Below are 13851 nucleotides of genomic sequence, written 5' to 3' on the forward strand. Positions count from 1 at the left end.
ACAGACCACAATAATAGGTTAGTATCAATGATGATAGTGTCCACAGCTGTCCACCAGTTTTAGCCCCATTGCTCATCTGCACTGACTGCAAACCAAATGCAAATCAAAAACAGGCAAATTTTCCAAAATGGATTAACAAAGTGCAAAAGACTTCAGAGGTAAAGGAATTTATCATAGTTTGCAACACTGCTAATATCTGCTGAAAATTGATGTGCGTGCCATTATTGTATACATTTAGAGTACAGTATATAATGCAAATTGTACTTAGGAGAGATCCCGTTCAGTATTCTCATGTTGACTGTTACAAACAGGTGCATTTACATTAAATGCATTTGACAGACACTTTTATCCAAAGCAACTTACAGTGCATTCAAGTTATAAATGGGTATGTGCACTGTAAATTGTGAAAAGTTAAATCAACTTAAAAAGTAACTTAAATTGGAAACACCTACAAAAATATAAGTTTTCTCACTTAAAAGTATTTTTCACTTAAACATATAAGTTGAAAAAGCATAACTTTTTTAGGTCTTATCAATTTATACCAATTTTTACAGTGTGTGATGCAGGGATCAAACCCATAATGTTTGCATTGCTACTTCCAAAAGCATTAGATTTGTTATAGTAGCGTCCTGCTGTTGGGAAAATGTATATATACAGTGTTGTTCAAAATAATAGTAGTCCAACATCACTAACCAGGTCAATCACTGTTTATGGTAGAAATTATACTTGGCAAATAATTTACTAGTAGGTATAGTAAAGTAATAGAAAACCAACAGATCACATGATCACAACATGAATAACCAATCATAAACCCATGCACTTTAATAGTAGGAATAAAAAATACCATAGAAATGAATGGCGCTCATGATCGGTTTAGTTTCCTCAAAATAGCGTCCTTTGTGGTCATCAGAACAGAGAAATTTATACAGGTTTGTGTGGTAGCAGTTTATACAGGTAGCAGTGTGGAGATTTACATTGGCTGCCAGTTAAGTTCAGAATTGATTTTAAAATTGAAATTTTTGTGTACAAGGTGCTATTCAGTGTTGCACCAAAATGCAATCCGCTTCACGCTTTCGCTGTGAAACTAAAGGTGATCGGGCCTTCTCTGCTGCGGCACCTAAACTTTGGAACAGTTTGCCCTTCGCTGTGAGGTCTGCTCCATCATTATCTAGTTTTAAATCGGCTCTTAAAACTTATTTATTTTTGTTGGCTTTTAATTAAGTTGCTTTTGTATCGATTTTATAAGATTTATTAAATGGATTGTTTTAGGTTTAATGTGTTTATAATTGTAATTGCTTGTCTATTTCTTTGCTTTTTATTTGTATATTGTAGTTATGTACAGCACGTTGGCGCGACCCTGTTGTTTTAAATGTGATATAGAAATCAAATTTGACTTGACTTGACTTTATAACAACATAAAGGTAAGTAAGTGATGACAGAATTTTCATTTTGGGGTGAACTATCCCTTTAAAATGGGTGTGTTCAAAATAATAGCAGATCAATTAGTGAGGTAATTTATTCTGTGTCAAACAAGTGGCTCTTAGGCACCAAAGGCAGCAAATGTTGCACTGTACATTACATGTGGTTATAATGCATTTCTTTCAAAAAATCTAAGTAAAATGATCAATTCAGATCATTGTGTTCAGCAGAACAGCGTACTTTGATTAAAAAGTTGACTCGAAGAAATATAGAAATATATAAAGTTGTGCAGAGAATGAGAGGCTGCTCAGCTAAAATGATATTAAATACTTTAATATTGAACCAAAATCAGTAAGACGTGGGTGAAAATGGAAAACTATCATTCGAATGGATTGAAAAATATCCAAAATGGCAAAGACTCAGCCAATGATCAGGCCCAGTGTGATCAAAGAAAGTCTAAACTTACCTGTGAGTACTGAAACAATTAAAAGACGCCTATTTGAAACCAATCTTTTGGCCAGAACCCCACGCTAATTCTCGTCGTTGTAAAAACGACACATGCTGAAGAGGTAACAAAGTACGCATTGACTGGCCTTAAAGGTCCCGTTCTTTCTGTGTTTTTGAAGCTTTGATTGTGTTTACAGTGCGCAATATAACATGTGTTCATGTTTCACGTGTAAAAAAACTCTGTATTTTTCATACAATTTACTTATCTGTATACCGCTGTTTTCACTGTCCTCAAAACGGTCTGATGTCTTCCTTTTTCTATGAAGTCCTTCCTTCAGCAATACGTAACGACTTCTGATTGTGTAGTTTGTTTAGTGTGTTGTGATTCGATAGCAGCTTAGCTTGCCGTTAGCTTATCTGGCGACTGACGTATTCCTGTGGGCGGAGTTTAGTCAAAAGCAGGAAGTAGTGGGCTTTAGTCCAACCCGGCCGTTCGCTGTAGGCTTTGAAAGGCGAATTCTGTTAAAGAAAATATATCACGTGGCAGTTACTTTGAGCTTTATCATTTTACAGGTATTATTTATGCTATCGCAACATTAAACAATAACTAGGGTTTAAAAAAATGTGACCTTTAAGAGAAATGTTGCAATATTTTGTGGACTGTTGAAAGCAAGATTGTTCTTTTTGGGTCTGGGGGCCGTAGACATTTTGTCATACGACCACTAAATGCTCATTCAAACAATAGTAAACTATATAAACAGTTTATCATGGTGGTGTAAGCATGATATGGGGACGTTTCATATCCTACAGTGTTAGGCCTATTTATCGCATACTAGGGATCATGGATCAGTTTAAGTACATCAAAATACTTAAGAGGTCATGTTGCCTTATGCCAAAGAAGAAACACACCAGTAGCATCTTGGTTCCAGACCAAAAAGATTAACATTATGGAGTAGCCAGACTTGGTCCTCAATCCAAAAGAAAACTTGTGGGGTGCCATCAAAAATGCTGTTCCTGAGGCAAAACCAGGATGCATATAGATGCCTAAAGTTGGTCGACTGCATGCAACACAGAAAGCAGTTCTCAGAAACTAAATATTAGTTCAGTGATTCACAAGAAAGCTAAATCTTGTTTATACAGTAAATGTTTGACTTTTTTCACCGCTGTTATTTTTAACACCACTGTAGCTGCACAGCAATATGATGTTGCTTCTCTATGACTAAAGATAAGCATATGGAGAGTAGCGGTTACAAAGGACCACAGTCCATTCCAATAGCTTAAACATTTACTTTGTTATTAAGTCAAACCACCCAACAGCATTAACACTGTATGTGGTGTGATAAATTCAAGTGCCTAATAAGTGTGAATGAGTTTCCTGTATAATTTACATTTGGATGATGTAAAGTCTCATTGACTAGCCCCCAAGAGTTTCTTCAAAACCAAATATGCTTGGACTGATTCACCGTTTAACCAGTTTTGCAACATTCTACACATAATCCAAGTAAAAAGGGCAAGAAAGTGAATATTTGTCATCATACAACATGAATAGGTAAATGGGTAAATGAATAGGTAATGCATGCTTTGCTGATAATAAATAATACTGTGTATAAGAAAAATGCTCGACTGTAAGTTTTGAGCCAGGAATTTACGAAACAGGTGAAAGGGAGGAATTCCCTTCACACGCCCATCTAGCCGAGGTGAGGTATGAAGGTAAAGATCAAAAGTCATGACTGATGTGTGCTTTATTGTATGAACACAGTTTAGCTGTGAGACCTGTGCTGCCAGATCCGAAGTCATGACACTACATTGTGTATATTTGTGTGTTGGTTTCAACACATTCTTCTGCCAGGATCGGCCTACTTTGCATAGGGTGTGTTGAGTTCCAGAGCTGCAATAATGGTTTGGTGAGCAGTCAGCCGTGGTCCAGTGGACTCTTCAGTGGTGTGGGCTTTGAAAGAAAAGTTCATCCTCTAAATGTTAGATTCTCAAGGTACGAGAACTGAACTATGGGGTGTGTTCTGCATCAGTCTCTCGGTGCAAGGTGCATTATACAAACATGGGTGGAGAGAGCGAGATAGATATATAAAACAGGCAGCTGTATAGACTCTTAAGGTGCTACATGATCCCATTTCTAAACCATTTTTGGCTGTACACTTTTTATGTTTCCCAAAAAATACGTTGTAGTGAAAAAGGTAGACTTTATGTAGAAAGAAATGTTTCTTTATAAAACATTGACAAAATAATAATAATTATGGCACGACTGTTGTGCAGTACATGACAGGCTCATTTTAAGAATGAAGCATGCATGACATACCAAGGATGACTCCTAAGCATGCACTAATAGACTAAACTAATAACGTTTGAGCTGAAATGTAGATTTACAACAAAAATGACCATACATGGGCAAAATACAAACAATATTTATGGAAATCACTATTCATAAGGTTTCATTTGAAAGAGGAGTGTCTGTTATTTGGGTGTGAAGACTTCAAACTCAATGACAGGAGTGTCAGCACCTGCTTTGTTATATACACAAGAGCATTTTTTAGGTGTGTCACACGGTTTTCATTACTACATGCACCTAGAAACCATAAAACACAAATATGCTAGACATCCACTGAGGTATGCTAAGACATTGCTGGTGACATTTGGACTTATGTCTCTGTAAGGGTTAAGGTTCACTGTGGAACAGCTATTTCTCTTGCAGATACGTATGACAATAAAGTATCTTAGTTTGTGTCAAAGAGAAACTTTTACAACTGCTGTAAGTGCTGTTTCAACAAGTGTCAATAGTTGAGATTATAGTGATTTTATGGCACGCTATCTGCACGTTTTACCTATAGGGTTTGTCCATTAGGTTTTGTAGTACTGCTATTTATTCATTAGCAAATCTTTGCACGCTACAGAAAGCTCCACAGATTTTCATAGATTTGATTAAACATGGCTAGTATTTTTACTCAAAAATATAAATGAAAGAGTCGATCAGGACTGCTTTTGTTGTGATACCGCAGACTGAGGCATTCTATCTAAATATGTGTTTAGGATAACATGACACGACTACATCCCCATGCTGTTTGTAAGCTCTTTTGGGCATGCAAAGTGACTGAATCCTCAACCCTGAATCCTGTGGACAAAGCAGGAAGCCAAGGCTCAGTGAGTCTAAAAACCTCCCAAAGACCCTCTGACACATAAAACTGCTGTGTTGCAGCAATTCTGTTATGTCCCAGTAAATCAGTCTGGCCGCCGTCCCCAATTCCCAAACATTTCGACAGAGCAATGATCATAAGCCACCACTGACTTGTCAATCTATCTGTGTCTTGTTTTGTCTTTTTGGAATTTTGTAAGCCAGGTAAATCAGATTAGAAAATGTCTGGCTGAAAACAGCTGTCAGTGCTACGTGTATATATCGGTGGCATTGACATGTACAGGTGATGGCCACACCCAGGTCAGCTATGTGGAACCTGCTTGGCTGGGTCAAACATTGCAGACAGTGCAGCCCCACCTACATTCTGGAACGGGGAGGGTCTGAGAAAACCAGCCAATCCTGCCTAGCATCCAGTCATATATTTTAAATAAAACGAGTAAACTTGCTTTTTAAGATGTCAACCGTTCTGTTACTAATGCCATAATGCTAATATATTAAAAATAGAACTGAATGTCACTTTACAACATCTGCAAATAAAGAGGTACAAACGTGTTTGACTTAGACTCGCGTACATCGATTTTACGATAAGGCCAAGAATGTTGACAGAATGACCATGAAAGTGGTGTAATACTCATCTACTATGCTATCTAAAACATGCTACCACACCCATTCGCCCACTGCTTTCTTCACGGTATATCCACCTCATGATCTCATTCAAAGTATGTCATTGAAGTCACTCTTTTTCTTAGGGTGGTAATGCCAGTATTTATTAATTCAGTTACTGATATAATGAAAACACCATGATAAACTTTTAAACTCAATAAATACTCTAAATACAAGGTAACTGCTTTCAGTCTAGTTGTGCATCACTTACAGTCGGTACCTACAGACAGTCTCAGAAACAAGATGCAAAAGCGTCTCTGGGGTTTTACTTTTGTACTTATGTAGCTCAAAAGTACATTTGTAGTACACCTAAATGGCAACAATCCCAGTGACATGTTTTGTACATTTGTTTTGTGACTGTACAGATTTTAAACAATGCACACCTGGATTAAATGTGTTGTGTAGAGATACAGATACAATTCAGGCAGGCATATGCAACACAGAGACAACTTCCTGAGTATCTGGAGTTGAGTATCACAGCGCCTCCAAAGGTGAATGGATGGATGGTGCTCTATGTTCTAACATTACAAAGGTGCATCACTAGAGGGAGCCTCTGCAATTTACACAAATAGGAAAAGTACAAATAACAACTTTGGCTTAAAAAATAATTTAGCACGTAATTGAAGCTATCGATATAGGCTACTTAAAATGTATTATTGCATTACTTGACTGCATTTAAAAAAATCTAGAAAACCAAAGTAACGATAATAAGATGCATATTGACAGCTGAATTTACAGACGAACTTTTCTGAAGTTAAGTAAAATGTATGCTTAAAGGGATAGTTCACCTTTTTTTACATGTTACATGTTTGAAAAAAAGCTTTTCATTCATTCATTCATTCATTCATTCATTCACCTAAAGATGAAAATTCTGTCATACTTACCCTCATGTTCTTCCAAACCTGTATTCATTTCTTTGATCTGCTGAACACAAAGCGATATTTTGAGCAATATTTCTTTTTAACCACCACTGACTTTCATAGTAAGCTTTTTTCTACTATGAAAGTCAATAGTGCTCCTGTTGCTTCGCTGTAAAAAGATTCCGTAGAAATTACAGTACTGGATGCCAGTAACTTACTGTAAATTTAAATTTATGTTATTTACTGACAACAGTTTCTTCAAAGTTAAATGAACATTAAACATTAACAAGTCTTTGTCTTACAGAATACAGATTTTAAATAACAGCCTCATGCAAAGCATTCTGGGAACCAAAAATCCTCATCAACCTTTTTCAGTTTTTTCCTTCAGATTTTGTTTCCCAGAATGCTTTGCTTGAGGCTGTTATATTAGTTTTATTCTGTAAAGATAAAGACTTGCTAATGTTTAATTTTCATTTAACTTTGAACAAACTGTTGCAAGTAATTAACATGAATTTAAATCTACAGTAAGTTACTGGCATCCAGCTGCCAGAAATACTGTAATTTCTACGGAATCTTTTTACAGTGTTGATTTTCAAATATCTTCCTTTGTGTTCACTAAAACCAAGAAATGTATACAGGTTTATAACAATTTGAAGGTGAGTAAATGATTTGTGGGTGAACTATCCCTTTAAAAATGACATAAAATGACTTCATAAGCTACAGCCGTTTAGAATGAGTGATGAATTGTTTGTAAAGTTATTTGATAATTAGTTTTCCTTTCATTCTGTTTTAATTGACTTTCCATTCAATTAATTTAATTGTTTTTGCAATTTTTATAATTAGCTGGAACTGGTATTGTAACTTAAATCATTATGTATACAAAAACTGAATTTTGTTTCTGATTTTAAAAAGTTGTAGCTTATGCACCAAACTATGAATAAATAGAGACAGGTAGCCTATGTGCTGTGTGAAGAAGGACTACAGGGGTAGATATTTGTGTTGCAAACAAATGTCTATGTGTGGAAATTGGAAACCCCCTGCTGTTTAAACTGCAGTGCATCAGATCTCTTAGGATGGGTCAGCAGTCAGAGTAATCACAGTTACCTGAAGTAGCCTACAACTGTCATGACCAGACTCCACCTTTTAGTCTGATTGCATCTCCTATACGTATATACACTCATATTTTCATTCACATATAAGACATGTTTAAACCTTAGAAAGTTGCCCACCTTGACATCATATACACCATACATTTTGTGATACCCAAAATGCCATTCTGGTTTAAAAGACAGCCGCAAAGGTGAGGGCTCTTCATGAAAACACTAACTTTATGAAAAGTCAAAGTAATGTGACCAGAGGGCTGTCGGCAAGATTCTGTCTAACAGACGGCCAGGTCAGCACGAAAACCACGTGTCTTACAGATTAGAAACTGACAGTTGCTGTCTCGCCTGGCTGTTGCTGTATGATTGATTTAATGCTGAATGAATGCTCACTCTTGCTCGTGCTCAACAACGCATGCTGTGATGCAGAGACGTGACATGAAATCGCACTGATGTGTCTGATGTAAATAATTGGAGACATCGTTTAATTCTATTACAGAGGATTCAGAGCAGAATATTTCAACCTTCACGTTTCTTTTGGATGCAATGTCATATCTGAACCCACGGGGGAGAGAGCTCGAGCGTTTCGATGGACTTTCGCTCATTTACTGGTAAGCTTTTAATAATCAACACTTGAAGAGTTTTGTATTGTGTTTCCCCTGTTTTCATTTTGGTACCTTTAGACATTAAAGTTTAGTGAACACGTGTAGTAGAGGTATTTTCGGGAAAGTTTTACAGAATGTTTTTCATAACGGTAGTGATGGACTGAGGTACGGCTAGTCCATCATCCCGTTATCTGCAGTGAGAACAAGTAGCGTTTTCTTGAGGTATTTAAACTGATAAAGCACATATTGTAGATTATCATTAGCAAAGTTTCGTTTAAAAATAGTTTAAATATTAAGGAGAAAATAAATTCGGACACTCGCTTCACAGACGGAGCGCGTGGGCGCGCGTAAATTGAGGCACGTAGCCTACAGTTAGGAAAATGTGTAAGAAATATCGAATCGATTATAAATTGATAATTATCGTGCTTACCTTTGAAAGTTGCATGTTTTCATTATCGTTTGCATTGGTTTAAACACACCAATTTTAACTGGTAACAAACTGGTTGTCAGCAAGCTTGAAATTCAATACCAATATTCACTGCGTTGATTATGAATATGAATACCAGAGACGCATCACAGCAGCTGCTTAAGTGGCAGATAAGGAATAGAAATTTCGGACACCTTGAAAATTGGTAAATATTTACAAATATTAGGGAAGAAAATCTAATAGGTATACCTTTGACTCTGCCTAGTGATGAGCTAAATTTAGTGTTTGGAGACGAGGGCACGAGTCCAGTAGGAAGAGTCAGATGAGGCTGCTTGGCTGTGAAATGATGCTGTCTATTGACCTTAAGTAACAGTTACCATGATCTCAACATAACATAGGTCGCAATAAAATCAATGTCAATTTGGTAAACTAAACTAAACTAAACTAAACTAAACTAAACTAAACTAAACTAAACTAAACTAAAAACAAGCAGATTTAGATTTTGACCAAAATTGTGTTTTTATTTTGTTGGCTTTGTTATCATTAAGATAAACAAAATAACATCTTTATAATAAAACAAAATTACCATGATCTTGTGATGTTGTTTAACTATTGCACTTAAAACTTTATATTTGCAGTGTTTGAGAAATAAAGAAAATCTTAGTGATTTTGGTTTCTTTTTCAGATGACTCTCATATGATTTATCTTATATGACCTACATTAAATGTCTAATCTGAGGTTGAATATAAACCATTTATTGAGGCATAACAAAGTGCTTGGTCATTGATATGATGGCTTTACAAGCAGGCACATCATGTCCCTGTGCTCTGAACATTGTGGATTTGCACTGCTTTTGCATTATGAAAATTAATGCATTTCTATTGGCTTTCTTTTTTTTGTTTATTTGAAACAAATCTAAACCAATCACAGCAGAGGATTAGTGGCATACGATCTGAACACTTTAGGTTAGGATTCCCTTTTTTATATGATAAGTGAAGCATCAGATACATATAGCCAGTGAAGTTTTAAACATGTGTAAACACAGAGAATTGCCCCTTCTACTTAAATGCCGCAGCTCATTCAATGTAAATGCAGGGCTGTTAAATTTAATACTCAACAACTTTTATGGCACACAATAATGTGTTTGATAAATGTAAACGAATGAAGATCAGGAAAAATCGAATAAGGTTTTGTCGTCATTTACACAGATCAGCACCTAAATTTCCAAAAGCAGCTGAATCAAATGCAGTTAATGAGTAAAAAAGACTGAATTATGTTGAATTTAAGCTCTGAACAGTGAAACAATTCTAAATTCAAAATTTCACCATAACAGACAAAACTTTTAAAGAAAAATCTGTCAAATGGTTGTTTTTGGACATGATTGTAATTAAGAAATTTTACTGTAATTTTACGTTTTTTTTTATTTATTTTATTTTTTTTGAAAACCGTACTGTAAAAAACTGCTGTTAAAAAACGGCCAGATTCTACAGGAATATCTTACCGGTTTTTAACAAAACAGTAAGATATTGTAGAAATGTGCATACTTGCATCCTAAACTCAAGGCAACTGGTTACCCAAATTAAATGAGTTAGATTCAAGGGTATTAATACGGTAACATACTGCTAAATATAGGGGAGTTGTTAATTTACGGTAGTAGTACTTTAAAATAACGGTAGATTGCTGGCAATTTAGCTGCCAGTAGTTATGCTACGGCATATTTTTTTACAGTGTGCTGCTGCCAGTCATTTGCTGCCAGTGATTGTTATTTTTTAAAGAATTTTTTACAGTGTATGTAATCACTTACTGTATTACAACATACCCTATAACAATTATTTAGTCTTTTTGTTTTATTTGCTTGTTTTTGCTAGTAATCACCATTAATAAATATGTCTTCTAATCTTTTTTGGTTTGCTGTAATCACTAAAATAAACAAAATAACATCTTTAAAGGGGAGATACCACGAAAATCTGACTTTTCCATGTTTAAGTGCTATAATTGGGTCCTTAGTGCTTCTATCAACCTAGACCAGGGGTGTCCAAAGTCGGTCCTGGAGGGTCGGTGTCCTGCAGAGTTTAGCTAAAACGTCCCTCAACACACCTGCCTCAAAGTAACTAGTCTGCCTAGTGGGTTGGAATAAAACTCTGCAGAGACACCAGCCCTCCAGGAGCAGGATTGGACACCCCTGACCTAGACAATGTAAAAAGTTTGTAAAAAAAACAATGTGTAAAAGAACAACCCAGTAACTTAGTTTCGGTAAACCATTCTCTGCAATCATGTGAAAAAATAGGTCATCAAAATTTGTCTCCCATTGAGCATTGAGTTAGAAGTGCAAAGGTCAGGGTTTCGATTCCCAATGCGTTTCTATGCATTTCCTATAGAGAGCAGTCATGAGCCCAGAACACAGCAGCTAGTAAACAGGTCAGACTGGCTTTTTAGATCGTTTCAGATTAACCCATTTCACCACACTGGGTGCTTCATGGAAACTTGGCACTTGATGAAAGCTGCCAGCCTCATTTTCCATCCATCACTTGTGTAATGGGTGGCATGTTAAATAATCTTCTTCTTGACGAAACCCAAGACGAACAAACCAAAAATGTATATTCCAAAGTGTATCTCCGGCCGTTATGATTTCTCAATAATGTGAACTGGATTATCCGATAATCTGATAACAACCCACTGTGCAGATTTGATGATTAAAGTACTGATGCAATGGGTAGTTGCCATGGCTGCTGGAAGAAAAACGGATAGGTCTCTGTCTGTGTGTTTTATGCAGAAATTATGAGGTTGTTTGTACTGTAGGTGTATACATGTATACAGATACCAGTACATGCATATGTAGGTGTGTGCTTGTACATACATTATGTACATGTTTATGTATGTTTTCTTGTGTGAGTGGTTGATGTGTTTTTCTTCATGTTCAGCGTATTTTTAAGTTTGAAAGCAAGTACATTATTAAAGCTCACACTATTTCTGCTTATTCCATGTTTATCTCGAGTACCTATAGAGTAGTGTTGCATCCTTCATATATCCAAAGAGTCATTTGATCAAATTTATAAAAGATAGATCAGATGTACCGCTTCTTTCCAAATAAACCTGAGCCCCTGGAGACGTACCGCAGGCGGAGCAAGTCACAAGCAAGCAACACAAAACATTATCTCACTATCTATGGATAACTTATAATTCATTTCATGTTTGTGTCGTTTACATTATATTACGTGCCGATTGTCAACAAAACACAGACATTTGATGCAGTTTTACTTACCGCCTCTGCGACTTATGACCTGATTGGGACCGCCCCATTTCAACGGAATCCAGTGTTAAACAAACACACTTACACAACCTTGCTGCTACCCCGGATAAAAGCTAGGTAATATCCATTAATTATCGCAGGCGATTCGTCCGATTATGAATGTGATATTGCCTAGCTTTTCAGTGAACTACGGCTTTGTGTAGTAAATGCCACTCCTTCAAAAAGCAGTTGATAGCGATTTACTAATAATTATGGAACCCGCTTTACTGATGAGATGTGCATGACAATCGCATTATCGTGCAGACTTAAGGGAATCGCACACCGGCCGCGCCGCTCAGCGCCGCACCGTTCTAAATCAACTGAACACATTGTTTTCTATGAGTATACGCACACCGGCACCGCCAGGTGGCGCGAACACAGCGCCACTCACACAGTTTAACATTAAATAACATCATATTTGTCCCAAATCATTAACGACTAACATTGGCTGCTAACGTATATTTAGCATTTTGAAGTAGACGCTATCTGACGAAGCTCGCACTGTTTAATGTGCACTTCCGGTTTACAATACCTCCGAGTTCTCCTAGGCGCGATGCGACGCGGCGCTGCGCGGCCGGTGTGCGATCCCCTTTAATGTGCGCTATTCTGGGTAAAGTGCCCTTATAAGGACTTCCACTGTACTTCTTACACTGTAATTGTTCATAAAAGAAATAAAGCAAGATTGTTACATACGAATCTTTCATGTTAAAAAAAAACTATGTGAAACCTGTACGAAACTAGCATTCGGCACAGAAATACACTCGTTCAAGTGCTTTTTTGACACTTTGCCTATGTTTACCATGAACACTTAAACAGTCTAATAAAAAATACAGCTTCATTGTAAGAGTGACAAAGTGCTTTAAGCTTTCTGAGATGTATTACTGCTTGTGCTGCATATGTGATTTACTACAATTTAACAGGTACAAAGATTTCAGATAAATTTACATTTCTTCATTTACAAACAAGCTTGTAAAATCACTGTATTCCCAGGTAAAAAAGTAGTATACTTTAGTGTATTAGAAATATGATTGAAGTACATGAAGTATAAAACAAGTATGCTTCTACTTGTTGTACTTAATTTAAAGAGTATTTAATATGTACTTTTTAAAAGTATACTTCCAAAAAGATATAATTAAGTTCAACTTAACAGTCCAAAAAATAAGTATACTAATTTACCAGTAATTCAATTATCTTTTAAATGTACTTTTTGAAAGTATACTTCAAAAAATATGTAATTAAGTTCAACTTAAGAGTCCAAAAAATAAGTATACTAATTTACCAGTAATTCAATTATCTTTTAAATGTACTTTTTGAAAGTATACTTCAAAAAATATGTAATTAAGTTCAACTTAAGAGTCCAAAAAATAAGTATAATGAATTTACCAGTAATTCAATTATCTTTTAAATGTACTTTTTGAAAGTATACTTAAAAAAAGATGTAATTAAGTTCAACTTAAGAGTCCAAAAAATAAGTATACTAATTTACCAGTAATTAAAATATTTTTTAAATGTACTTTTTGAAAGTGTACTTTGTTGTCAATGTATTTTAAATTGTATAGAAGTTTATTTTTTTTAAGTGTATTAAATTTGACATACTTAGAGTGACAATTCAATATACTTATGGGAAGTATATTTTTTGGAAATTAATTGTTAATTTACTTTTTTAGCATACTAGGATCTCACTTCATTAGAAGTGTGACTTCTGTACACTTTATACAGTACACTATAAAATAAGTGTAATTTTAGTTGCATATCAGAGTACTTTCATAAAATACGTTAGAATAATAAAATGTAGGCTATACACTGCATGAAAAGAGCTGTATCCAGACAAATACGGATGGGAAATCCCTGCTAAACTTTAGGTTTGCCAGATAAATGAGGCAGAGTGCTTGGAAA

General features: G+C 35.7%; 1 protein-coding gene across 1 annotated transcript in view; it reads left to right on the forward strand.

The window, feature by feature from the left end:
* The first annotated feature begins 7997 nt into the window (after positions 1 to 7997).
* LOC135755909 (syntaxin-binding protein 4) overlaps positions 7998 to 13851 on the forward strand; it is a 59577-nt gene continuing 53723 nt past the window's right edge. The window contains exon 1 of the mRNA XM_065271864.2: positions 7998 to 8245. Coding sequence (XP_065127936.1) covers positions 8181 to 8245 — 65 coding nt within the window. The 5' untranslated portion in view covers positions 7998 to 8180. The remainder of the gene's footprint in view (positions 8246 to 13851) is intronic.

The sequence above is a fragment of the Paramisgurnus dabryanus genome, chromosome 3, assembly GCF_030506205.2.
Source record: "Paramisgurnus dabryanus chromosome 3, PD_genome_1.1, whole genome shotgun sequence".
NCBI lineage: Eukaryota > Metazoa > Chordata > Actinopteri > Cypriniformes > Cobitidae > Paramisgurnus > Paramisgurnus dabryanus.